This window comes from Drosophila innubila (assembly GCF_004354385.1).
Source record: "Drosophila innubila isolate TH190305 chromosome 2R unlocalized genomic scaffold, UK_Dinn_1.0 1_C_2R, whole genome shotgun sequence".
Lineage (NCBI taxonomy): Eukaryota > Metazoa > Arthropoda > Insecta > Diptera > Drosophilidae > Drosophila > Drosophila innubila.
The window spans coordinates 23,007,610-23,034,542 of record NW_022995374.1 but is presented as its reverse complement, the minus strand read 5'-3'; the positions used below and the strand labels follow the sequence as shown (position 1 = coordinate 23,034,542).

Here is a 26,933-nt window from a genome sequence, read left to right as displayed (position 1 = left end):
CAGTTACTGTTGTCGCGCTGCTGCTGCTGCTGTTGTTTTGTCAGTGGCGTTTCATTTATTTGATTTTGTTGTGATTGTGCGCAGTGCACAGGCGTCAGCGTCGGCGTCCACATCGGCGTCAACGCCAACGCCGGCGTCGCGTTGTAGCTAGCGACCCATGGAGGGCATTGAGTACTCAAAAACAATAACAACAATATGAGAAACGTATAAAATATGCAGCCGCTGCGACGCGCAGATACCCTCGCAAAGTAATTATTACTAAATAAAGTTAATAAAATTACTCTATTTAATTGCATTGTTATTATCAAAGTATAATAACTGTGATAAATAAATTGTACTTAAATATTTTCACTATTGGGAAATATATTAAATTAAATATATATATTTGATATCAGTCTGATTCATTCGCTCACAGAGTTAATGTGTGAAAAGGAGGATTACATATTTGTTTCTTAAATAAATTTCTATAACAAATTTTTTCAATATGTGAAGTGTGAACTTTATTAACCCCTTTTGCATTATAAATTTCGCAAAACACCGCCTTTTTGCACTAAAAATTTGTCTCAGCAATTTTGTCTGAAAATTTCAGCTTCCTAGGTCTTAAGGTTTGGTCTTCACAATGCTCAGTGAGACAGTCAGGACAAACAGTTTTAATAAAATAAAATTCATTTTAGCACCTTGTTCCTAGAACTATTAATATTTTTACTATTTTTATCTCACTGTACTCACAAAATGAAAAAACAAAACCAATTTAAAGATTTCTTAAATTTGTTGAAATTAAAATAAAAATTCATGAAATTGACATGAATATGAACTTGTACTTTTTGTGGCTGAAGTTTCAATAAAAACCAATTACTCAATTCGAATACTAGAATTTTTCAAAAAAATAAAAATAGCTGATACCCTTTAAAGTTCACTTGTACACTGGAATATACTTTTTGAATATATATTTTATGGCGACTTATTGAATATCTGACACAATCTGTGGCAATTTCAAGCTATATCTATGCTCTACACTCTCATGATGATTCGGCAACGTGTGGTGGCAGTTTCTACAACAATGGCTACCATTTCTGTGACTTTGTTTCTGTTTCTGTAGCTGTTGCTTCGTCGTTGTTGCCTAGCCTCGCAAATAGAAAAAAATATAAACTCATTGCCAGTTTGGGGCGGCGGCGCTCAACTGGAAATGCGGCCCAGCCAGAGGCTGCAGGTGTCTGTCTGACTGTCTGTCCCAGAGTCTGAACGTCTATCTGTCCGGCTGTAGATACTCAGTGTATGTGTGTGTGTAGCTTGGCAATGCTTAATTAGTAGCTGGCAGCGAGTTTGAGGGTAATAAATGATGCCTCAACCTAAAGCTGGGAACCTTGTTAAGATCTGCACCAAGTTTATTTCATTTTTAAGCTAAACAAAACATACGTTTACCAATACATCAGTCATCAATCAATCAATTTTGTCAACGCCAAAACAATAACAATAATTCTCTTTCCCTCTCTCTCTCTTTTCCTTAGCTCTCTAGTGATCTTCGATCTGATATGGAAGGCGGCGTATGGTGAAGTCTTCAAAATGATGTACAGGTATCTCCTTGGTGGGCGTGAACTCGGCCCGTTCGATAACCGCACGTTCGCTGCCAAAGCAGAGCAGCCAGAACTTGAGTTCATTGACCTTGGGCAGAGTACCTTCCAGTTCCCCCTGGACAGTTCCACGATCCGTGTTCATCACCCAGCCACGTACACCGTTTGATAGCGCCAGAGATCGGGTCGCTCGGCGCAGCTTCACGCCCTGCACCTCTCCGAAGACCTCGAAGCCACAGGTGAAAATCTGATCATCGAATCTATGCATTTTTTTAAACTATTAGATATATCAATATAAATTTTTAGGATTTTCTCATCTATTTTCTAGATATTTGAGCAAGTTTCGTTTGTATTGCAGAGTAAACTCAGTTAATTTTTTGTAAACAAATAAAAGTACTCGACTAGCAGATATCCAGTACCTGGGAAGCAATTAAATATACATTTACTTAGATATTTTTGGAGTGGTTTTCTTTTGCTTTTCAAGCAAACTAGTGGTTAGTGCTTGACTAGCAGAAACCCTGCACTTTATCATAAACAATATTTACTTGCATTCCTATAGCGCTTTAATCTGAAATTTTCAGGATAAATAAAATATGTAGTAAAATGAAAAAGTTATAAGCTTCAGAAAAATATGTAAGTATCTTTCAAGTTGTTCTTTTAATTCACTTTTAAAATTGTATATTAGCTGGAAGATGATTAAATTTCTAGGGGAAAAATTAAGTCATTCATAAATAAACTTTTACTGGTATTTGAAGATTTCCAGTTCTTGATAGACAGTAGTATTTAAGATTTGTATACTTCATTTTGGTATCAATAAAGGACCTCATTTCTAAATTACACTTGCTACTTCTTGATGTACCCCCAAAAAGAGTCTGCCATTTTCTATACTTGTGTGGGAAAGTGATTTCTTATTGTGGGAAAGATGGAAATGACTTGTGGATTGGGCTCCCTTGACTTGCTTAGCGCTTCTATTGGCAGCACCCTCCTGGCTAATCACATTGTATCATTGTATTATTGCCATATCCATATCCCATATCAGCACTGGGGACTCATAAATCACATGGCACACATACAGAGACACACACATGCCGCCAAGTTCATCTCATGGCAATCCAATCAACTGACAATGCCACAAAAGTTAGCAACCACCGTCTTGCCAAATGTCCCTCCCTCCATCTTTTTTCTCCCTCTACCTTTCCACCCCCCTTACCTCGTGACAACCACCTATGCATGTATGGCTGCAAAACAATAACTAGCGAGATAAACAGACAACATTTGGCGGTAATGCAAACGTCGCGACGCGACGCGTCGCTGCTGACGACGATTCTATGGCAAATATTTAATATGATATTTATGGCGAATGCGGGCGACGCGCGGGCAGCGCTGCAGGCCAAGACTAAGCCAGAAGCAGCGGCATAGGCAGAGACTGGGCAAAAAAGGCCGGTGATAAATGACTACAGCGACAACGACAACGACAGCGTTAGCGTTAGCGTCAGCGTCAGCGACACTGTTGCCCACCACCTCCAACAGCTATGGCAAAGCAGCGCAGTCGAGACAGCAACAGCAGCAGCTACGTGCTCATTCAAATGTAACAGCACGAGCCGCTGTTGCCATTCGTTGAGCCGAAGGTGAGCAAGCCGAATCAAGCAAGCCGAGGCGCAACAACAACTAAAAACAATATTGCTGAACACAACTCAACTCTTCAAGGGATTTTGTTGCTGTCGTTGTTGTTGTTGTTGTTGTTTACTGGGCAGCAGCGCAACTTTAGCAAAGTGCGCTTCAATTGCGACGCATAAAACTTGACTTGAGCTAAACGAACAGCAACAGCAGCACAGAGCACAGAGCGAGGTCAGCGTCGTCGTTTTTAACAGCGAGAGAGAGAGAAAATAAGAACTTATGCAAAGCTAAGCTTGAGCCCAAGCCGTTAACTGCATTGCAGCTGTTAATAACAGAAGCTTACTCGATCCACAGACTTAACAGCAATAGTTGTCTGTTAATTAACACTTAAGTATATAATGTAATTGCTACTTAATTTCGACAAAGATTTTTAATGGCGCCACACACACAACAACACATACATACACACAAATAACAAACAAAATTGAAATGTACAGTCCACAGTTCAAAGTATTACAGATATTTGTACATCTATTATGCATGTATGCTGTGTATACATTATTTACATACATATATTTTCTAATTGAAATGCAAATGAAAAGCTAAATACTAAAATTAGCTTAAATATAAAAGTGAAGAGGCCACGCCAGCACCAGCAGCAGCAACAACAAAATTAAAATTTTTAAAGAGGGAAAAAAAGCCAGCAAATGAAAATTTTTCAACGATAATTCAAACGCAATATGTAAACACTTCAAATCTGGGCGATGATGATGAAAAAGAAGAAGAACAAAAACAAAAACAGAACTATAAATGCAAATGTGTTTGTGTCGGTGTGCATGAGGGAAACAAATGTAAAGAAAGAAAGAAACAAGCCCAGCAATGAAGCAGCAACGCAGTGCAGTCAGTCGTCGCTGCAACAGTGCAGTTAGCAGTGCAGCTGGCCGAGGCGCTACTGCTGCCGCAGTGGGTGGAGACCAAGGCGACGTCACTGCCACGCTTGGCGTTAGGTATTTCGACTCGTCTCAATTCGCCGCGTCTCGGCTCGCCTCGCCTCGTCTCTGCCTGGCTTGGCTTTGGCTTTGGCTTTTAATATCGTCACAGACAAGTGAAAACTGACTTTGTTTGTTTACGCGATGACACAATTCTAAATCTGTATTGGTCTCTCTCTCTCTCTGTCTCTTTCTCACTCACTCTTTGTTTCTCTCTCGCTCCGCGTTGTTTGAGCTTTGTTTGCTAAGGTTTGAGGTTTACGATTTGATTTTATGTCACTCTCAGCTCTTGATTTGATTAAGTTCCAGGATAAGACCGAATAGAACTTGATATTAAACCTTTCATGGCAAACTTCTGGTGCTTAATTCTCCACATTATTTATCTATTATTGTATGAGTACATTTACAATCGTATGTGTTTGTGTGAATATCTTAACGATTGCAATCCATGCGAGTCGAGTTCTTGCGCCATTTCGTTGATTATAATTATTATGCGATAAAAATCTAAAATATAAACAGTTGAACTTATGTTTGTATTGGGAAGCTCCTTCTACATAGTCATATAATTTGATTACAAATCGAAATTCATTTTAATGTCTTTAGCAAATACATAGTATTGTACTAGTATGTGTACTAAAATATTCAAAATACCAAAATTGAATACCATTTAATAATGGTGTATTTTCTTGGTTAGCGACCTTTCGGAATAGGTGCTGATTTTACCAGCGATCCAACCTTAAAGTCATATTTGCGTCGATAGAACCAGTTGAGAATTCTACGGTGCGACAATGAAAAATAAATATCCCAAAACGTACTTGTTTTTAGTACAAAACGATCCTGTTTTTAACTTCCTTTCAATCTTGAAAAAAACTTTTTTAAATACAAAAAAATCTTTAATGAGTTTAGCACAAATAACTCAGTTGTTTCTGGAGGTATCTTAACGAGACTCACGGATTATATATTTGCCATGGTATTGTATGTTCTGACTAAGTTTCGATAAAATCGGACTACCATTTCGGATAGCTGCCATAGGAATGTGAAGTCTGAATTTTAAAATTAAGATCGGTTCATACTTAATTCAAGACTTTTAGTACACAGCAATCTTAAAATTTTATGAACGAAACGTTATAAGTTCAAGTCCGGTCGTACCTAATTTTAGAATGGCATATTTTTTTTGAGTGTATAATCTCCGATATACCAGTTTCGTTATCCACTTCCACTCCCCTTTCCAATTTACATTGGCACTCGCATTAACATTTACGGTACTTACGTACTTTTTAGCTTAACACTAAGCGTTCGCGACACTTAAAATGAGACTCACCTGTAATGAGAAAGAAAGAGACAGAATACTGATTAACAACAAATGCAGCGTAAACGCAACTCGAATGATAAATCAACTGGCTAAAAATACAATAACAACAACAACAACAGCAGCAGCAATAACAATTACAAAGCAACAGCAGCGCCAGCACCGACGCTAACTTTGACGTTGACGCTGACGTCGACGCCAGCGGCCAAATAAGGCAAACAATTGCAAAAATCTGCATGTGGCTGCCGTGCGCGACGCCAAAACGTAGCTAAAAATATTTCTGCTCGCTTAGATATCCAAAATTAGCTGGCGACGCGTCGCGACGTCAGCAGAGAGACCGTTGGCGGTGGCTACGCTGTCGACGTCACTGTTGAACCGACGCCGCGGCGTCGCTGACGTTCGAGGCGACGGCAGCTGGCAGCAGGTTGGCAGAAAGTCTGCCACTGATAACGGGAAATGGCATGCCAGCAGCAGCAAAAACAGTGTCGTCTACTCACCCACACACACACACACACACAAACACACATACCCACTCTCTCAATCTCTTTCTCTCTCTCACTTTTCACTCTCTCTCTCTCATCTAGTAGTAGCAGTTGCCGGCAGTTGCCTCCGCTCTTCATGCAACGCTCACGCCAAAATAAACAAAACAAATGTAAAGTGCGCCCCCTTTACGACGTTCGTTATGCTGCGCCTCCTAACCCACCCTCGATGTCCACCCTCTCCTTCCCTATCCCCAAGCATGGCATCAGTCGAAGGGCCCTAGCCGAACCAGCCATGAAAATAAATATGTGGGCATAACAAAAAATGAAAATTGTACGCGAAATGTGCCGCAAATGGCAGCAGATTTGCCATTAAAATGTACACAGAGGCTTTATATTATGCACTGAGAACGTGAGAGAGCGGGAGAGTAGATGAGTGTCTGTGTGAGGGTGAGTGAGAGTAAGAAAACATAGACAAACAGTCGCAACATAACAAAAGAAATTGACAAAACACACAACATAAGCTGTGGGGGCGACTGCTAACGGAGAACTGTTAAACACCGCTGTTAGTTAACAGCGCGTCAGTAAATATGTCTGAGAATGAAATGCAATTAAGACAAAGATTAACTAATAAGTAATACAAGTTTGTTTACAGATTGATTTCACGATTATTATTAATGTTAATTAAATATAATTTTAGTAAACTATTATATTTGAATTGAGTCGCATTTTAATTACAGATATGTATATTCAGCTAAAGTTTCAATAATTTTTTTTAACGATAATAACAGGGTAACTACTAGCCAGCTTAATCTCAGTTGTTTTTTGCCTCTTCCTTAAGAGTAAACTAAACTTTTCATTGTATGCTTTGTTTGGCAGAAAGCCCACTTATGAAAATTATACAAAATAATTGGGAATAAAAAGAAAAGAAAAGTAAAGTTTGATTATCTTTTAGTGCACTTTAACTTGTGCATAAATAAAATGTATTGCAATTCTGCAGAGACTTCTTCATAAATCAGCAAATAAATTAAAATTGCACATACGCACTGTCGTACGGATGACTAATATTTAAACAACTTTGCAGTTGCAACTGTTGTTGCTCTGACTGTTGCAAGTATTGTGATTGTTGTTGTTATTGTTGTCAAATGTCGAGTGTTGCATCTGTTTTGAAAATTAATTAATACTATATTTTACACGTAAGTGGAAAAATAAATCATCAACAATTGCGAACAAAGTCGGAATTAAATAATAAAAAAAGAGCTACACAAAAAAAAAAATAGAAGAAAATACATGGAAATTTGTACAATGCTATGCATTTGCATAGAAAGCATAGGTATTATAAAAACTATTTATTAATGATATATTTTTTATATATGCAGCGAAGAAAAAATCAAAAATCTGCAAAATAGTGGCGACTTTAATGCTAGAATCATTTTTATGAGAGAGATAAAGAGTAGGAAACAAATTTGGAACATATTTCTGTGACCTATTTATGTGTATTATATTGTACAATTTACTGCACGCATGTAAATTATAGACTTTGACAGTGTGAAAATAGTAAAATTACAAGAGAGAAAAAAAATATATAAAATATTTAAATGGGAATTTGTGTATGTATAAAAATAAAAAGTGATAGCCAACAGCGACGTGTTGACAAATTCAATTAGCCTGGCAACAAGAGTCGACCAATAGATGACAACAACGCCAGGAGATTGAAGTGAGCGGTAGTCGCATTTAAATGTGTGAAATGAAAATTGAATTATGGAAAAAACTATTTAAATAATTGATGGAATCATGTTTAAGGATATTAAAAGGTAAATATTTGTAGAATATAATAGTTAACAAGGTTAGAGACTGGGAACTGCAATAAAAGTAAACTTAACAACTAAAGTTATTTCATGCCTTTGGCCATACATTGCGTATACGTGATGTTAGTGACTTAAGGCAAGAAAACTTTGGAAAAGCGCCAGCAAATGAAACAAGGCAAAATAAGCTTTAAGCTCATCTAAGCTGTTGACTTTTGCTCTTAAGAATTTTCAAATTACGTATACGACATATGCAACAGACAAAAGATATATTTAATCAAATAAACATAAATTAAGCAAAAGGCCTAGTTGCACTTTAATAATCTGCTGGCCCAAAGCCCTTATTATATGCGATTTCTAAGAGCCGGCAACACGACTAGCAATCAACTTAATTGAATTTTGTTTTGATGCAATGCAAGCGCCGTTTTCGCCTTTAAGAAGCGAAAGAAGAAGGAGAGCTAGAGAGAGAAAGAGTGTGTAAAAGAGGTAGAATAACGAAAGAAACTTTGCAGTTTTAATACCCTGTTAGACACTTTTAGGAAGTGAACATTTCTGATTGTTGTGAAAGAAAAATAATAATATCAAACATGGATATATTTTATCAACAAATATGAATAGTAAATTGGTAATATCTTGAGTAGTTTAAAGACTATGATTTGGAATCTATAAAAGTAATCAAAATTTGTTGCCAACTGACTTTTTATAACTTTTTAAATTATATTTCGCTATTTACAAACAGAAAAAGAATGTTTTCAGATCTTATTTAATACAATAGTATAATATAAATAATTTATAAGTTCTATATAGAAATACAGAGCATGCTTAAGTCGAGTTCCTTACGCCATCATCCTTACTGCAATTGTCTTGGCTGCCTGTTGTCAAGTGGATTTAATAGCTCCAACGAAGTCGGAGACGACGATAACGATGACAACGAAGACGGCAACATCGACTACGACTGACGATGACGATGACATCGTGTACGATATTCAATTAGACGTCGTCGTCTTTTAATGAAATTAAATTTAACTCTATTTGTTTATTTATTTTGTGTGCGCTTTCATTTGTTTATATTGCAAAAATCAGTTAACTCGATAAAAGCGGCAGCTGAGATGAGAATATGAAAAATGCCAAGCTCTGACCCGAAATTGAAAACGAGATGTGGCAACTGTGACAACGTTGTCATGAATCCCAGCTTATTAGGGTCAAGTGGAAATCATGTAATATACAAGAGGGTTGCAGTGGGTAGAGTTTGCAACCAATTAACAAAGGCAGAGCCAAAAACTTTAAACATTTTCAATAAGTAAGCTGAGTGGCCCAAAGACAAATGTCACAGGGGATATGAAACTGTTGCCGTTGCTGCTGCTTTTGTTGCAGGACATGCGCACATCACAGGGCTTTAAGCCAGGCCACAAATTGCACACACACACACACACACACACACATACACACAGACACCCATTTAAATGGGGGCTTGTAATGTGGCATGTTTTGTAGATGAGGCACAAGAGTTGTAGTTGGAGTCGGAGTAAAGGCTACACGAATAGTAAACACAGTAAACAGCGTTACCGTCGTTGTGCCTCAAAAACTTGGAAGATTGTCGTATCAGTAGACAAGATAGTTAGGGGTTGCTATCAAGTGTAAGAGGTGTAGGATTCGTAGCAGGGATTCGTGTAGATACAGCATATGCCCCTAGAACCTTAGACGGCTGCTCGTTTCCCTTTTTTTTTTTTTTGGTGGGTAATGTAGACAAATTTTTATCGCTAGCTAAAGTTTTGGCATGGGCGTCGTCAAAGGGGGGAAAGTAGAGAAGTTAAGCTAAGTTAAGAGTGTTGGTTAAGACTTGAAAGTGTGACTTTGCATGACGTTAAATAGGCTGTTTGTGTCGTTAATAATAATAGTTATGATTATGATTATGTTGATGGTGATGAGTGCCGATGAGGCAAGTCGATAGCACAGCAGAAGCACAGTCATGTCAGTGGTGGCAGCAGAGGGTGAAAATGTGCTGACAACCAAAATAACAGCTGAAGGAAATTTCCAAAGTCTGCCAAAAGTTCAATGAAACTTATTAATTTAGTGGCAATTTTGTATAATGAAAATCAAAGCATGTGAAAAGCGAATCTTAGTAGATGGTGATAGATAAATAGCAAGTGATATTGATAAAATTAAGAATAGTTTTATATGTATGTATACAAATAAGATGAACCATTAAGACTATGATAGAAGTGGGTGAGAAAAGAAGATAATAAAAATCGAATAAGATTATAAGAGATATATTTTAAATCTGTACAATTTTGCTGTTCAAAACACAAATTTAATCAGGCCACTTTCATTAACTGACTGCAGCACGCCTAAGTTCTTAACTGGGTTAACAGTTAAGATCTCAACGTTCTTCCTCTCCCTCTCCCTATCTCTCTCTCGCTCTCTTTGTCTTCTTGTCGCTTCAACTTGTATGCAAAACAACAGCACACGAAAATCAATTAAAAATCTTCGAATAAGCACAGCAACAATAAATTCAAAAAAAAAAAAAAAACAATGAAAAGTCGGCCCAAATTTGTAAAAAACAAATGGCGCACACACGCTGGTAAATGCAGTTGGCGCTCCTGCTTGTTGGCCACCCCCCACCTACCTCTCCTGCACCTCTCCTCGTGCCTCTTCAGCTGGCTGGCCCTAATCATCAGCAAACAAAAGTCAAATCAAAAGAGAAGCCAGTAGAAGCAGCAAAGATTTTAACCACAATGCGGCGCAGCAGGGAAAGTGAGGTGGCAGCGAGGGTGTGGAGGGTAGAGAGTTGAGGGGGAAGATGAAGAGCGGACCCGGAGGAGTGCAGCAGCTAACAAGCAAAACGTCAACGATGCCGACGACGACAACGTTGCAAGCGACTTCCAATTATTTTTTATATTTTTGCAGCAACAAAAGCAGCTGCAGTCGAGGGTGGATGGGGGATAGAGGAAAGAGTGAAGAGGGGGAGAGTGAGTAGTGGGACAAAAGTGGATTATGTGGCTGCTGTCGTATTTTTCCTGTGCTCTGTTAGAGGCGTGCGTGAAAAGTGGGCGCGGCAGCTCGTGAGGCGTGCACTCAATAGCCAGGCTAACGTTTTCCCTCCGATTTTTTTATATTTTGTTTTTTTGCTTTTGCTTTTCTTTTCTTTGGCTCGGAGGGAGCTACGCTGCACTTTTGATTGTTGGTTGCCACAGCAACTGCAGCAAGAACAACAACAACAACAACAATATTATTCATATCATCGTGCTCTAGTTGAGCAATATCTTTTGCTCTGCTTGAAATAAAGCTTGCAGCTAAATTATAAAAATAGATGAAAATATATACATATATTTTTGAAAATCTTTTGCATTGCGAGTGCTTAATTAAAAGATGCAAACTAATTGCTCAGTCAATGCTAATTAGTCAACAATTAAATAGAACTTGGATTTCCATTCTCTGGCCCAGTGTGCACAGTGGGCAAAAGTCATCAGCTGCTGAACAGGAGCTGAGCGCAAATATTAAGTTGTTCATGGTGCAAACAAAGCTTTTAAGCTTCGTTGAGTTTAACACAAATACCTATACACACACACACCCACACACACACACACACACACACAGTGATTGGCAAGAAGAGCCGACAGTCGACTCGAGTCCAAACGAGCCGATGTAAACGAGTGTCTCTAACAAAACAGGGCGTTAGGGGCGTTAGGGGCGCATGGGAGGGGCAAAGTAGTTCATATATGAGACACAGGGTGTCAACTGACTTGATGGGCAGACACAGAGGCAGAGGGGCAGGGCAATGTTGCTGGGCACACGTTGTTCGCCATATGCGGCACAGCTTGTGGACAAGGGAGGGGCAATTTGAATCTTAGGCATGTGGGCAGTGACAACACACACACATACATCATTACAGCTAACCATTGCCTATGAAAACAATGGGTAAAAAAGGTGTAAAAATGCAAAGCAGAAACAAATTGAGGATGAAAATAATTCTTTGATACTTTACGGCACTGTAAATAAATTATAAATAAATTTTTCAATTAACGGTGGCTTTCAAGATGTAAACAGTTTCAATTTAAAAATAATTTGCTGATTAAATTAATAAAAATGATTCATCAATTCATTTATTGTTCAAACATTTTAAAATACCGATCGAATTTATCAATTTTCGCTAGCTTACGTTATGTAATCGTTTTGGTTTTATATGTGTTTAGTTAAAAATTGACTTGTTTCATTCTCACTGCATTTGGTACCACTGTGCATGTAGCACGTGGCGTATACTTGACATTACATTCGCTCAACACATTCGCGCTCGCTCGCACACATTCTCATGTCACATGCACTAACGCTAGCGCGCTCTCTCTATCTCTCACTCGCTCTCACTCTTACTCTGTTGGCATCTCTTTCGCTCTTCCGCTGGGCTGCGTTTTGCAGACAAATTTCTATAAATTATGCATTGTGTGTGTAAACACGACAAGTTGAATTGAAATTACGGATTTAAATGCGAACCAAAGAAATTTTATAGCCACTCACCATGTACATAAATATATATATATATATATATGTGTGTGTGCACATGTTGAGTATGCATGTGTGTGTGCGTGTTTCCCTTTTTATGAGCCTTATTGTTTTAGTCAGTAGCGAGCCTGCACCCTCAACAGCGGACTAGCTATAACCTCTGACTTCTCATCCTGGACAGTTGTGTAATTCTTTCTCTCTCTTCCTTTCTCTCTCTCTCATTTTTGTTTCATCTGCCGACTCAGCAGCAAAAGCAACAACAACAGCAATCTCATAAATTTAATTGTTTAAAGTGAATTTCACCGCCGTTCATTGCAAAAATTGCCCAGTTGTCAGTTGTCTCTTTTGGTCCCCACTCTCCCCTCCCCTCCCCTCTACACTTTGGTATGTCTTCCCCCCCACCGCAGACACCGTCGACATCGTTGTTGTTGTTGCTGCTGTCGTTGTCACCTTTTGAACTTCCGTTTTTTGCTTTTTTTTTCAAAGTTGTCGTCGTTGGCGGCGGCGTCTGTTGATACGTTTGACTGTCACCCCGTCCGACTGTCCACTTGTCCGTCCGTCCATCCGTCCGTCTATCCGTCGTTCCTCTGTCTGTTTGTCCAGCCGACAAAAGTTCACTCAGACGTAAATTTTTCTACATATCATTGGACGGGCTCATTGTTGAAGCTGTCCCGCCTACCCGCCCCATCCCCTCGCCACCCCCTTCGACACCTTTCCGTCGTCTGGCTTCAAGCTCGATTCATTAAACATTTCTATTTGTTGTCGCTCATTCTTGTTGTTGTTGTTGCTGCTGCTGTGACATTTGTTTATTCGTAAACGTTTCGTCATCGTTGACATTGATGACGACGTCGCCAGTTTCAGTCGTTCGTTGTCTCAGCCCTACCCCTTCCCCCTTCCCTTTATCCACTCTCTCGCTCTCCAGCTCATTCTGACATTTGCTTTGTTTTAAACCGAATGTTTATTTATAACATTTCAACGTAGACAACAACAAGAGCGACAGCAAAACAAAAGATTGCAAAAGCATACGTCAATGAAAATTCGCAATAACTTCAGGATAAAATTTTCCTGCTTAATGAACTATCGCATAATTAAAAATAAACTGAATTCAAGGTTCTTTGAATGCACTATCAATGGAATAAACCAGAAATCGTATAACGAATAAAATAAATATTTAATTTTTAAAACAAAAACTTCTTTTGAAATTTATCAAAAAATTAACAACTATATCTTATTTCTTTATCAAAATTTAAAATAAAAATTTAAAAATAATAATTACACTTTTATTCTTATTTTAAGATTTTAGTACTTATATTAACAATCGAAAATTACATTTATATATTGACTTTTTAATATATGAAATAAACAACACACATATTAATCCATCAAATTAAAATCACTTAATTAACTACTTCTAGAAGTAATTTAATAAGAAGACATGGAAAATAAATGAATTACACATCTTATGACTATTTTCGAACACGAAATGAGTGTATTGAAGAAAGGCAATCGAATAAATCGAATCGAAAACCTATATCAACTTGTGTCTCTGAGTCAATGAGGTGCAATGAGTTGAGCCTCAGCATCGTAATGAATAAATGAGCATACAATCAAACACACACTCACACACAACACTGACACGTGTGTGACATGTATGTGTGTGTGTGCATGTATTTACAATGTGTGTGTGTGTATTTGTGCAGTTAATTTGCCATTTCCGCTTCAGTAAAGTAATGAAAAATGTTTTGCTGCCGCTACGAAAATGAAAATCGCCACGAAACCCTGATACCCCCTTCCACAAATCCATTCTTACACCCTGTCACCCTTGCGTAACTTACCCCCTGTGCAAGTGGTCAGCAGTGCCCATTGTTCCAAGTTAGCCAACGCTAATCACCAGCTGAAAAGGGTAGCAGCATACATACTTATGAGCATCAAGCATTGCGCATACGCCGCATATGCCACCTTTGAATACTCAAATACCTTCGACTCGCATTAAATGACAATCAGTTGACGTTTACTCATCAAAGCGACGACTGCCAGATAAAGCTTAGATTCCCTCCCACTTTTCCTACCCCTGAGTACTTCTTGCTAGACCCAGTACTTAAAATGTAGAAGGTGTATCATAAGTTTTTCAAATGCGAAGTGTGCTCAACAAGCAGAACGAGGCTTCGCATTTCCCATAAAGTGAATATTTTTATTAATTAGCATCAGCAATCGAGTCAATATATTCAAGACCTCCTCTCCATCTGTAGGAACCCCTATAATTTTTAAACTCCAAGAAATAGACGCGTCAGGCATGTTATTTAGGTGCTCCTGTATATTCTGGGCATATCAAGATTATGTATAACATGCGATAACATATTTATACACAGAGGAAATAAATCAAGTGTATTTCGTACTTAAAACGCCAGATTTCAAGCTTGAGATCTCTCAAAGATTTAAATTACCAAAGTCTAGCATTTCGATATTATTGCAAGTACGATATTTTAAGTACAAAATTCGTGTTAATTTGGTTTGTATAAAATTATCTTGAAATTAATATTATGAGCATCATTCAACACATCAATCCATTTATCTGAATCATAAGCGTGGGTGTTAAAAGCTTTCAGTTATTGTGAAAGTAATTGCAGACTGACTTCAGAAATTATTCTGTTAAATATAGTCTTAAAATTTTAGTGTCCGTCGAACTGCTTCTTCGTATGTCAGGCAAGCAAGAATAATCTGGAAATTAAGTTTCGCCTTTTGTCACAATAAAATAATATTTTGGCATGTTTTTTTTTTACTTTAAATGCGAACGAATTTCGCATTCGACATTAGAGAATTACCCATATATTAATCGGATGAGTCCCGAACTTTCATAAAGAATTTTCGAACTCCATTCTACTAAATTGGGAGTTATACTTGATTCAATATTCCTTGTTCTCATATCAAGATTGTTAAAACTTGGTTATTCATTTTCAGTACTTTGTACTTACTTCAAGCATTAATTTTAAGCACAAAAAATACTTAATTCGAGTTCATTCGAACTTAATTTTTCATTTTTTTCTCTGTGTACGTAATGTATATAATTATACAATGGGTTTAATGTAATATATATACAGTAAGTACAGAGTCTCTCACTGTCGGGTTCGCTCGACTGTTGCCTTTCCCACTCGTTTTCTTCCTGTTGATATGGAAATTACTGGCATCAAAAATGTCGCTTCACAGTTTGAATTAAGACTGCGGGCAGTCCAAAAAACAAGTTAATTTCACTGCAGGTGAGACAAAAGCTGGCAACATAAACAAACAACAACAAAAGTTAACAGCAACGTCAAATCTAATGAAGCTAGTCTAACAACAGTTTTATTGTCACAGCGGTCAGTGGGAGTTCGAGTTGGATGGGGACGGAGGACAAGAGCGAGAATTCAGACTAAAACTACGCCTTCAGGGCGGCCATTTGGTTATTATGTTGTTGATGTTGTCACATGTTGCATGAACATTACCGTTATGCCTTGTTATGATAGCAATCAAGAGTTGCCAGCTGCTTGAAATGTGCCGAAATGCCAATCAACGGCATAAACTAAACATAAACTTGCTGGCAATTGATAAGAAATTAAATTAAGTAGAGGAATCTATTTAAAATGTCGCAGATATATGGCAAAAGTATGTTTAATTAGATATGCTGCGCTTTTATGAATTCTTGAATTTTTAATTCAACTAATGTTAAATCAAATTTGTGTTTACTTTAACATGTGTATAAGCTTTCTACGATCCTTTTTCAAAGCTCAATAATTCTAATCTTTTACTTTTACAGGATCTACTAATGTTAAACATCATCTCAATTAACCAGATACAGCTAATGTTAAATATTACGCTGCAACATACTCAAAACATGTTAAGTAACATACATATAGCTGGAAAACAGTTAATTTAATAGGTGTGAGCGTTTAATAAGACTTATAACAACTCAGTAAATTTAAAACTATATTTTACTAACAGTTCAAACCGAGGCTGCAAACCGGCTCTGAACCGAACCTCGCTGAACTGGGTTTTAAAGCCATCCGAACCGGATCATGAACCGAAAATTGAATGTTGTATACTCCGCGAACCCGAACCTGCACTGAACCCCTTTCTTAAAAAAAAGGTTAGGTTAGGTTAATCACATTCTTTTTATTAGTGATCTATCGAGTTGATTGAATCGATTTCCATGAAAACATCGAAAACCCACTGGAGTTTGTTTATCATAGTTTACTTGAACTAAATGATCTACAATCTAAACTTTTCTTAGAATTTAGTGCTTATCGAGAAGTGAAGTGAATTCAATAGCGCGGAAACAAAACAAGTTCACTTAAATTATATTATAACAAAACATAAAATAATACATCATCATAATCTTAATACTAATTTGGACTATTATAAAATTACTATTATAAAATTATAAACAAAACAAATATTTTTTTGCACATAATTGAACCAAGGCTCGAACCCAAGCCTTGGGCTTAGGAGGTATATAAACCGGTTTGCGAACCGAACCTAAGTCTTGCTCTATGGCTCGAACCATCGAACTAAAACTTTACCAAAATTTTGGTGGTTTACAGTCTTGGCTCAAACTTATGTTACCATTAAGAGTAAAAATTCATACACAGGAACGTAGGGATTGAGCTATTCGCAAATTGTTGGGGTCGCTTGTTTCGGTTAATTTTACATATGACTGCATAAAATGGCAACCTCCCTAACTTCAGACCCCAAATAATCCCCGAGTAAGCAGGCAAAAGCTCATTTTAAGTAATCGACACTCGCACATTGAGAGAAACTCGACACAAAATGCACTGTGTGAAGCTAGAGAAGTGAAGCTGGACGAATCAAGGGGGAAAAGGGATGGCAGGATGGCAAATGCCGACGCACAATGGTAACTGACGTCTGGCGCTGTTGTTAACATCCTCCTCCGCATACTCCTTATGTGTATTATGAAGGGGGTAGGCAAAGACGACGTGGGTAAAACTGGCAAACGACAGCCGACAAATCGAATCCACACCAAAAAGTGGTCGATGGAGTTGAACCGAGTTGAGTTGAGGATTGCATTGAGGTTTAGATTGTGCTGCAGGTGGATGTGGATGTGGATGTGATTCCGGATCGGGATGTGCATGTGACTGGTCCTAGGTCTAGTGACAACATTGTCAGCATTTATGATTGAGAAATTGCGGTAGCTTGTGGTTTGTTTGGTCAACGACGTTGCCACATGCTCGGAAATAGCACTTAAAGTGAACGTATCTCCAAAACTGATGTGTAGTTAAATAAAGCTGCTGTAGTTAACGATTCGCTATTAGCATTATAACAAATAGCGTCACGAATACCCAAATTGGGGGAAAAAAGTTGAAGCACAAAACTAGGAACCTTAATGTTAGGAATCGAATATAATAAAATAATGTACAAAAAATAGGGGAATAATGAAGAAATAATCCGAAATCAAAAATATTTTACTACATATTTTAGTTTAAGGCTTTTCTTTTACTTTCTTATCCTTATTTTTTATTCTTGAAAATTTTGAAAACTTCCAGAAATATTGTTAATTCGCATTAGTTACTGTAAATTACTTCATAAAAGATAGACAGTTAAATTATTTAAATTTTGCATTATTCACTTAAGAAGTGCTTAGTACAGTTTCGTTGACTCTAATCTAGATAAATCCATCAGTTTCTATTGTAGAACAATAAACAAAAGGTGACAATCCCAAATTTTAATTGTCAGTTACACACTGAGCATTACGAACATTAAAATAAAGAGACAAAAAAAAAGACAGACCTTTGCTTTGAAGCATACAAATTTAATTAAATTAATTAGCTAAAATGTTAGGCGTAAGGCAAATTTATTGCTGAGCTGCAAAAGCAACAGCCGCAAATTCAGATGAGAAGAGCTTTAAAGCGAGCTAAAGCGATTTGTGGGTCGTCTGCACAGCAAGCGAAGAGGGAACCAGGGGGATAGGGGGGTAAATAGGCGCATAGAAAATAAAAGTAAGTAGACAAATACACACACAAACACAGCAATACACACACACACATACAGAGAGAGAGACGCTGAGCGAGAGGCAACTTCAAAATGAGTTTATCGATTTTAAGGCAAGTCGAGGCAAGGGTAGTGTGTTAGAGGTTTCTGGTGTATTGAGGGAGGGGAGGTGGAGGAGGAGGGGTAGGGTAAAGGTTGCCTGCTGTTAGCTTCTTTTCAGCTATATACGTGTATGTGTTTGTATGCGTGTGTGCGAGGAAGGCTTGATGAATGTAAAGAAGACAGGAGTCAGGAGACAAGCGGCAGGTGCAGAGCGGAAGCTAAAGAAGCAGCCTCATTCATTTCACACACAACGAGAGTGTGTATTTGTATATGTGTGTGTGTGTGAGCACATGTTTATGTGTGTATGTAAGTCCTTCACTTGATTTCCATGCAATTTTCAATAAATTCACACAACGTGCATAAAATAAAAGTGAAAAATCTGCATTATTATTTAAGGGTTAAAATATATTTAAAAGGGGAGACAGAGCTTAAAAGCACAAACCCAACTCATACCCTACCCTACTCTACCCCTAATTTACTGCTGGTGACTTGGCTGATACGCCTTTGTCTTGTTTATTATTTTGTGGCCTGGCAACAACCGTATAGCAATTAAAATGTGCAAGACAATTGGCAAAAAGACTAAGTAACCGGATTTAGGGTATTGTATAACTAAAAGCTTTAACTGTCAATTAAAACTAAGCTTTTTTCGGTAGAGCAAAGGGGCTAAAAGGGACTGTGTAAAGCTCTGCTTGAGTACTCGCCTCAATTTCATGGCACAAAGTGCAACACAAAATTGCATTATTAATATGCAATGAAATTTGCCAAACACAATAAATAAGAGATGTAAATTTTCAAATATGAATTTTTGCACCCTCTTCCCCCTCCTACTACGACCCTCGACTCTTCATTGCATCGCTTCTCAGCTTAGCTTGGTTCAGTTGCTACCCTAAAAATCTCGTCTTCTGCCTTCACCCTTTTGGGCCACAGCAACTAACGCATGAAAGCCTTTGAAGTGCGCCAAACACAAACAGACACTCATACATATAAATACACACTGATACTGTGTAAATGTGAGTTTGTATTTGTGTGTGTCTTGCATGTGTGTACTTGTGCTATACGAACCAAATGAGAGTGCAATCCTACCAGCGTGAGGTATGCATAGCAAACTTAGGTCACGAGGTAAAAAAATTGCACAGCTAATACCACTATGCACGGTGGTTCACTTTATAAATATTTAGAATCACAGAAATCACATTAGTATCACAGAAATTAAACAATTTGAATTAATTAAAATTATAAAGTCAATAATTACTATGTAAACTATTGATCTAATATCGATTTTATTTGATTAATTTAAATGAATATTAGTTGGAATATGAACAACAATGATTATCTTGTTGGAAAATATCTTCATACAATTACATACTATCAAATTTTTGATTTAAATACTCAAGGTAAACTATCAATATACCATAAATTTTTATTTTTATAACATTCAATCGATTTAGAGATGCTTCTTTTATTGTCAAAGTTTTAGTATAATTTTGCTCAAATTACATATATTAATTTTGAAATTTTAGATTTCATATCGATATACATACATTTTAAAGAGAACTCTTAAAAGTACTATACAATTTATGCATTAAAAACTGCAATCGTTGACTTTGCCTTGTGAGTTTCATTTTGGAGGGGTCTTTGCAATGGCAATGCCTTCAAAACGGGAATCGATTTTGTTAAACAACCAGTCGCAGTTCCAGTACCAGTTTCAACAGTAGCAACGTCAGAGCTACTCACCTTCTTCTCAGCTCCCATTTCTGTGCTTTCATTTGCCCATTTTCCAAAAAAGAAATAAAAATGAAGTAAGGAAAAGACACAACACGCAAAGGGGTGCGCTCGCAAGGTGCATTGGGTGGGGGAGCGGACGACACAAGTGGAGGGTGCCATTTACTTGTTGGGGCTGTTTTCGGTCTGCTCTGTAGTCAAAGTCGAAGTCGGAGCCGATGTCGGCTCGAAGATAAATGATGCATTTTACAAATTTGTATAACGCAAAAACATAAATTATGCACATTGTTAGCTACATTATTTAAAGGCTGGCCACGCCCACTAAAGTCTTCAAGACACGGTACGGTTGCCATAAGGTGAGCAATGACAAACAACACATAACGAAGCTATTTGAAATCAAATCCAGCAACTTTTAAACTTTAAAAGCTCTGGTAAAGGTATTCCGCAGGTATCCTAAAGCTAATTGAGCTGGACAAGATTAGCTTAACTTATCCGAATTTATCCGAAATCATTTAAGGTTATCCGAAACAATATCAAAACATATGAAAGACATAATTTACTATTAAGAAAATTTTCTTGTAGTTATCAAGCATTATCCAAAAATAAGCATTATCCAAACTTGAATAAAACAAAGATAGAACTCGTTATGTTACATTATCATTTTTGAGCTTTATCCGCAGCCAACAGCAATTATTCCAAATTGATCGGCTTTTATTGTCACAAAGGCAAAGCTGTCCAGCACCCAACTTATATTTATCCAGCTTAATCCGGATCCGGATCAACAAATACAAAGCAGTTAAAGGTATTACTTATTACTATCCAGTATTATCCGCACTTATGTGCAGTTATCAGAATTTATCCAAAAGTATAGGGCTAAAGTAAAAACAAAGTCAAAGGTGTCATTTACACATTATCACTATCCGACTTTATCCGGAGTTATCCGAATTTATCCGAGCAACATTTCAAAACAAGTGTAAATGTGAAACAATTTGCAAAGATAAAATCGCATTTATATATATGTAGTGCTAAAAGTTAATGCACCTCAAGTTGCATAGGTAAACAATGCCACAACAATAACAGCTCCGCTGTGTTTGATACGATACGCCAATAATATGTTGTCACTTGTCAATCAAGACAACAACAACAACAACTACTACTAGGCAATCGCACTTGAAGCAACGGCACAGAAACTGCCAGACAACTCGCTGCGTTAGGGGTTGGGTGAGGGGTGGATTGCTGGCAAAGGGGTAAATGGAGTTGATGCAGGCGAGAGAGTTGGAGGGGCGTGTCGTTTGTAGGGGGCAGGTAGCAACATGCAAGCTTTTTTAGGAACGCTTTGACTTCTTGACTGACGTCTGTCAGAAAATGCCACCACGTGAAGTGAAAATTGGCAGCAACAACAACTACAACTGCAACAAAATGCAAACAATGAAAACGAAGACGAAGCCAATAAAAAATAACAACGACAAAAACAACAAAAAAATAAGAAAAAAAATTGCAACACGCGACTTTCCCAAATAAAAAACGCATTATAAACAATATGTTTTAGTTTTTGTTGTAGATGTTGTTATTATTATTGTTGATGTTGTTGTTATTGTTGCTGCTTTCTTGTTTTGCATGTTGCACCGGCTGCGTCGACGATGGCCGCCAATTGTTGGCCGTAATTTGCAGTGATTTTCACTGCCAACCGCAGCAGAGACGACAACAACAACAGCAGTAAAAGTTTTCCAATTCCAAATAGAAAAAGAAAAGAAAAGTGAAAAGCCTAGAGAGTTTAGATTGGGACCCCCTCTGAGGCACGGACGCGGTCGATGGACAGTCAGTCATTAATTCATTTGCGCATTTTTAATGCTACCTGTCGAGAGACGAGCAATGAACGGATGAGTGAATAACTAGGGAGCTGGGACGGGAGAAATGTGAGAGAAACGCTTTGCAATTATTTTGAGGTCAAATATTAGAATGGAGCTGCGAAGAAGCTAATCTAATATTCTAAAATCTAACAATGAATCCGAAACACTTTCATCTCTAAAAAAAATTGATATCTTAAAAAAAAATTAGATATTAGTTGGAGGTAATATCTAATAAATCAAAGTTAATTTTAAAATCTGATTTCTATCTAAGACAAACTTTAAATTGAAGAATGACCATGATGATGAGTCTCGAATATAAATAAATATTTAAAACGGATTGAATCCATCAATATCAGAATTATAGCAACTCTAAAACTAACATAAATTGCCAATAAACCATCTTAAGCAGATTTATTTCTAATACTATTTATAATTAGACTCAGATTGTGGTTTAGCGATACGTTGAAGACCTCTCAAGGCGATTAAACATAAAGCTCTTTTATCGCACACACTTGCTGTATTTCTTATAAAATGTTTATAAGAGCAAAAGCTCAACTAAAGTGATTCAGCTACAAAATTTGCATTGCGAACAGGGAACAAAAACAAAAACACAACGCAGAATATATAAAAGTAACAACGAAAGCCTTTAAAGCCAATTAAAATTAAACAAAAAACTGAATCGCTTTAAGCGCTTGACAAAGAAGGGACTGTAGGAATGTGGATAAAAGTGAGGGGAGGCTGGGAAAGAGAGGAGCTACAACTGGCAGACTATATGTATATAAAAGTGAATGATTACCGGCCGTACATGACACAAATGACATTGCAAACGGATGCGGAAAAAGTGAACAGCCAGAAGCTCGAAGTCGAAATCAAACTGAAACTCAACTTAGCTCAGTTCCGCTCAGATCCATTCAGTTGAGCTCTTAGATTGACTACTGGGCAGCTGAAAATGTGAATACCTCACGTTCTGCTAACAAACAAGAAAGTAAAGCAATTTTTTATTGGGTTATCGAAGAGTTAATACCCTAGAGTAACTGCTGCTATAAAAGAAAACACAATTCAAAAATTGATATAAATATGTTCAATACCCAAATATGTTACCCAATTTCTGAAAATCTTTAATTGCATCAATGCGTTAGGCATTTCGTAAGAAAGTGTATAATGATGATGCTGATAGAAGAAATAGAAACTCAAGAGTTTCATAGTCTTGTAATTGCAAACGACAATGGAAACGATGACGATGAAGTTGACTGTGTAAATTTGTGGCAATTACACGGGGTCGAGAGAGTTGGTCTCTAGAATTGCAACAGCCCGAACAGCCAACCAGCCGAACAACCGAATGACTAATAACCGAACGGCCGAATGGCAGAACCAACAATTATATAAACTAGAGTTGCAATCAGTCAGTCAGTCAGTCAGTCAGTTAATCAGTTAGTCAGTTAGTCAGGCCCGATGGCCAGTCGTCTGCCATGATGCAAGTCTAACCAACTGAAACTGAGCTAGACGTTGAGATGGAGTAGAAGACGCAGTGGAAGGAGGCAACTATAGAGAGGAGACAAAGTTAGGGAGCAAGCGACATGAGAGTATCTGGGCTTTTTAAGTATTTGACGAGAAAAATCTTTGGCTTACAAAATAATTTCAAGGTATTTAAAATGCACACAAGCCAAATCAGTTCGCAGTCCGAAGTATCTACAGTAAAATATGTACATAAAGCAACAACAACACCAATAACAATAGCAACAACAATAACAACAACGAAGTGTATCTTGTTGCTACAAGTTGGCAGCAACGAATGCGAATGCGAGTGAAACTGAACTGAACTGAACTGAAACTCAAAATAAAAAACAAAATAAATAAATAAATAAAAAAAAAAAATGCTGACCTCATTATTATTTTGTGTATACTTATGTGCAGTTTGTGTGCTCGCGGGCTTTGCTTCGTGCACCAGCTCTAATATTGCGCCCAAAACATAATACAACACGAGCGAGACAAAGAAAGAAAGAGCGACATAGATGCTAGTGTACGTATATCTATTAGATACACAGCTACATTTGTATCCGTGTATCCAACGTTGCGAAAAGTGACTGAAAGCTGAAGAAGAACCCGGAATTGCACACATCCATGTGATTTAAATATGTTTAAGAGATTTATTAGATCATCCAATGCTGATTTATTTGTATACGTAAAGGCACAGCACGTTCTTCTTCTACTTCTTTTCTAATTTAAGCTCTATTAGAAATTCTTATTGAGAATTGAAACTTTTTCTTTAAAGCGTCAATCCATTTATCCACCTTTTATTTGACAATTTAGGTTGCCAAAATAACTACAAAAACCCCTTTTTTCTATTCTAATAAAATTAAAAAGAAAAAATTATACTTTTTTTTCAGTATAGGCAACATATTTGTTAACTTTTATACGAAAGTTCACAAATCTTAAAATTTTATCCAAATAGTTATAATTTGCTGTAAGTGGCCTAAGACCTCTTATACCTGCTTATTAAATAATGAAAAGTGACTTATCCGCAACTATTCGGCAGTTCCCAAATTATCCCAAGTCAACCAACGGCACTTGACAGTATAAAAAATCTGAAAATCTTTCAATATAATCATAATGACCAAAAAAAACTCTTATCTGGGTTCATTTAAACACAAAAATTCGTTATCCGAAAGTATCCGTTTTTATCCGCCTTTATCCGGCAGTATCCACATTTTCCAAAGTCTGTTAATATGATTTTACAGTTAAAATTAGGTGTATTACACTAAAACAATTCCTTATCCGGAACTATCCGTTTTCTCCAAAATTTAATTTAAATAAATTGTACAATATATATTAGACAAACTGTGACCAAAAACCCATAAGTACACTGTTCTAAGGAGGGGAGATGTACTTACCACATGCACACTGCTCTGCAGCTGTCCGGCTAACATCTGTGTTTGTGTTTGTTGTTGCGTGTCAGGCAGTTTCTTTTCAGTCTTTTTGGCCGCACGCTTGTTCTTGCTCTCGAGAAAACGCTTCTGAAGTGCAGTTGTCTCCTGGTTCTGTTGCTCGCAGACAGTGCTAAAGGTTTGTTCATATCGTGGCACGCAGTCCGTTTGTCTTCGTCGATAGTTGTCCATGCGCCGTCGCAGGCGTTCAACAATTGGTTGCCGTTTCGTTGGCATCGCATCGCCAGGCGCGTTGCTGTTGCCGCCGTTGTTACCGTTGTTGTTGCCGTTGTTACCATTGTTGCTGTTAATGTTGATGTTGATGTTGTTGTTGCTGTTGGGTCCACCGACATTTCCTGCAGACGCAACGCCGCCAGCTCCGTTGCCGCCAGCGACAAGGCCGCCGACAATTCCGCCTGTTGCTGCCAGGTTGGCATTGTAGGGCGAGTGTTGTTGTTGCTGCTGCTGCTGCTGCTGCTGTTGCTGCTGTTGTTGTTGTTGCTGTTGTCGCTGCTGCTGCTGCTGTTGATGTTGCACTTGCATCTGCTGCTGTTGTTGCGCCTGTGCATTGTGTTGCAGTTGCAATTGTTGCTGTTGTTGCAGATGTATGCCCAAACTCTGCTGTTGCAAATGCTGCTGATGCAATTGGAGATTCAATTGTTGATGTTGCTGTTGCTGTTGTTGTTGCTGCTGCTGTTGCTGGGCGACGGCGGCTGCTGCTGCTTGGCTGGCGCTCTGGAACACTGGCAGGCCGCCCGCATCCATAAATGCGTCCGTGGTGAGGCTTTGGCTTGTTCTCGTTGCTTCGCGGCTCTCGTCCTCCGTCTGCGGCAAACGCTGCTGACAGGCGACGAAAATTCACGAAGTAACAAGACGACAAACGGGCAACAAACACGTTTCCAAAGCGTTTCTCTCAATGTACAATGTTCAATTACAACTCACTTGTTGCTCTCTAATTTCTATTTGCCAGAAGCCGATAGTTGTTTGTGTATTCCTAATAATGGTATTGTGTCTGTTTGGAAGTAGTACGTATTTATAAAGATGCAAAACAGAAGAGACTCTACGTTGCTGTATGTGGCGGGATGTGAGGCACGAGGCAACGATAGACCGTTTGAGCAGACATGTTAAAGAGTGCCTGTAAATATCAGAATAGACAAAAAAGATTAAGTTATTAATTATGCATTTATTTAATAACAGTAATAAATAAAGTCTTAAATAAACAATTAAATTAAACTATGCATATTAAATATTACATTTCAAACTCAAACTAACCTAACATAACGTTTTTTGTTACCCTAAATAAAACTATTGATAGCAATCGGTCGAATTCTAATCAAACTAGAGACTAGATTATAGTAAAAGAGAAAGAAAGAAAGTAAAAGTTCTGTCTATTACCAAAAATATTTCTTAATTTAATAAAATATTAATAATTGAATTAATTATTTATTAATTCCAAATAATATTAATATTTTTATATTTGTTAATCATATCGAATATGCACTGTATTACTAAAAACGTGCACAAATCTGTTGTAACTTTTTAAGTTTATCAATTTCTTGATAACATGTCATTAAATTCAAAATAAACCAAACTACGGAACAATCTATTACCCATTTTGATAGTTGATAGTTAATTCGTATAGCCGACAATTTAAAAAACATTTGTTGATCCTATGATTTTATAATTGCGTTGATTATATAAGAACTATGATATATACACCTAAATTGATATACTACTGTGTCCAAAAAATAAGGTGACATTTGATTTTAAACTGCGCGCTTTGAAGGATTAGGAGAATTCTTTTTGTTTTTAGGTTGGTAGTACTGTGAGTGACATCTATGTCAAATTTCATGTGAAAATATTCATTACTGTTTGAGATACGCGTCGTTTTGTGAGCTGCTAAAAGTGAGTTTCTCGTTTTTTGCAATGTCGAAATTTGTTGAGCAAAGAATTTGCATTAAATTTTGTTTGCGGAATCAATTTTCTGCTGCGGATACGTTGAGGATGGTGCAGAAAGCCTTTGGTGATGAGGCTATGTCTAAAAAAAATGTTTACAAGTGGTATAGTGAGTTCAAAGCCGGTCGTGAAC

At 37.5% G+C, this 26,933-nt stretch overlaps 2 protein-coding genes and 1 long non-coding RNA gene across 3 annotated transcripts in view; all 3 read right to left on the bottom strand.

Moving 5' to 3' along the window:
- Window positions 1-1,360: 1,360 nt before the first annotated feature.
- On the bottom strand, window positions 1,361-1,855 carry LOC117785652 (acylphosphatase-1). The gene has a single exon (XM_034623786.1). The coding sequence runs from the start codon at window positions 1,837-1,839 to the stop codon at window positions 1,513-1,515; it is 327 nt and encodes a 108-aa protein (XP_034479677.1). The 5' UTR covers window positions 1,840-1,855; the 3' UTR covers window positions 1,361-1,512.
- A 3,554-nt stretch (window positions 1,856-5,409) lies between these two features.
- The window catches only part of LOC117785651 (neurogenic protein mastermind-like), a 48,532-nt gene continuing 27,008 nt past the window's right edge, over window positions 5,410-26,933 (bottom strand). The window contains exons 4-5 of the mRNA XM_034623785.1: window positions 24,812-25,979; window positions 5,410-5,498 (exon numbers count right to left, since the gene is read on the bottom strand). Coding sequence (XP_034479676.1) covers window positions 5,466-5,498; window positions 24,812-25,609 — 831 coding nt within the window. The 5' untranslated portion in view covers window positions 25,610-25,979 and the 3' untranslated portion in view covers window positions 5,410-5,465. The remainder of the gene's footprint in view (window positions 5,499-24,811; window positions 25,980-26,933) is intronic.
- Window positions 23,813-24,463, bottom strand: LOC117785653. Its single transcript, XR_004617522.1, has 2 exons — window positions 24,348-24,463; window positions 23,813-24,085 (listed from the first exon to the last, which is right to left on the bottom strand). It is a non-coding gene; the product is annotated as an uncharacterized LOC117785653 (long non-coding RNA).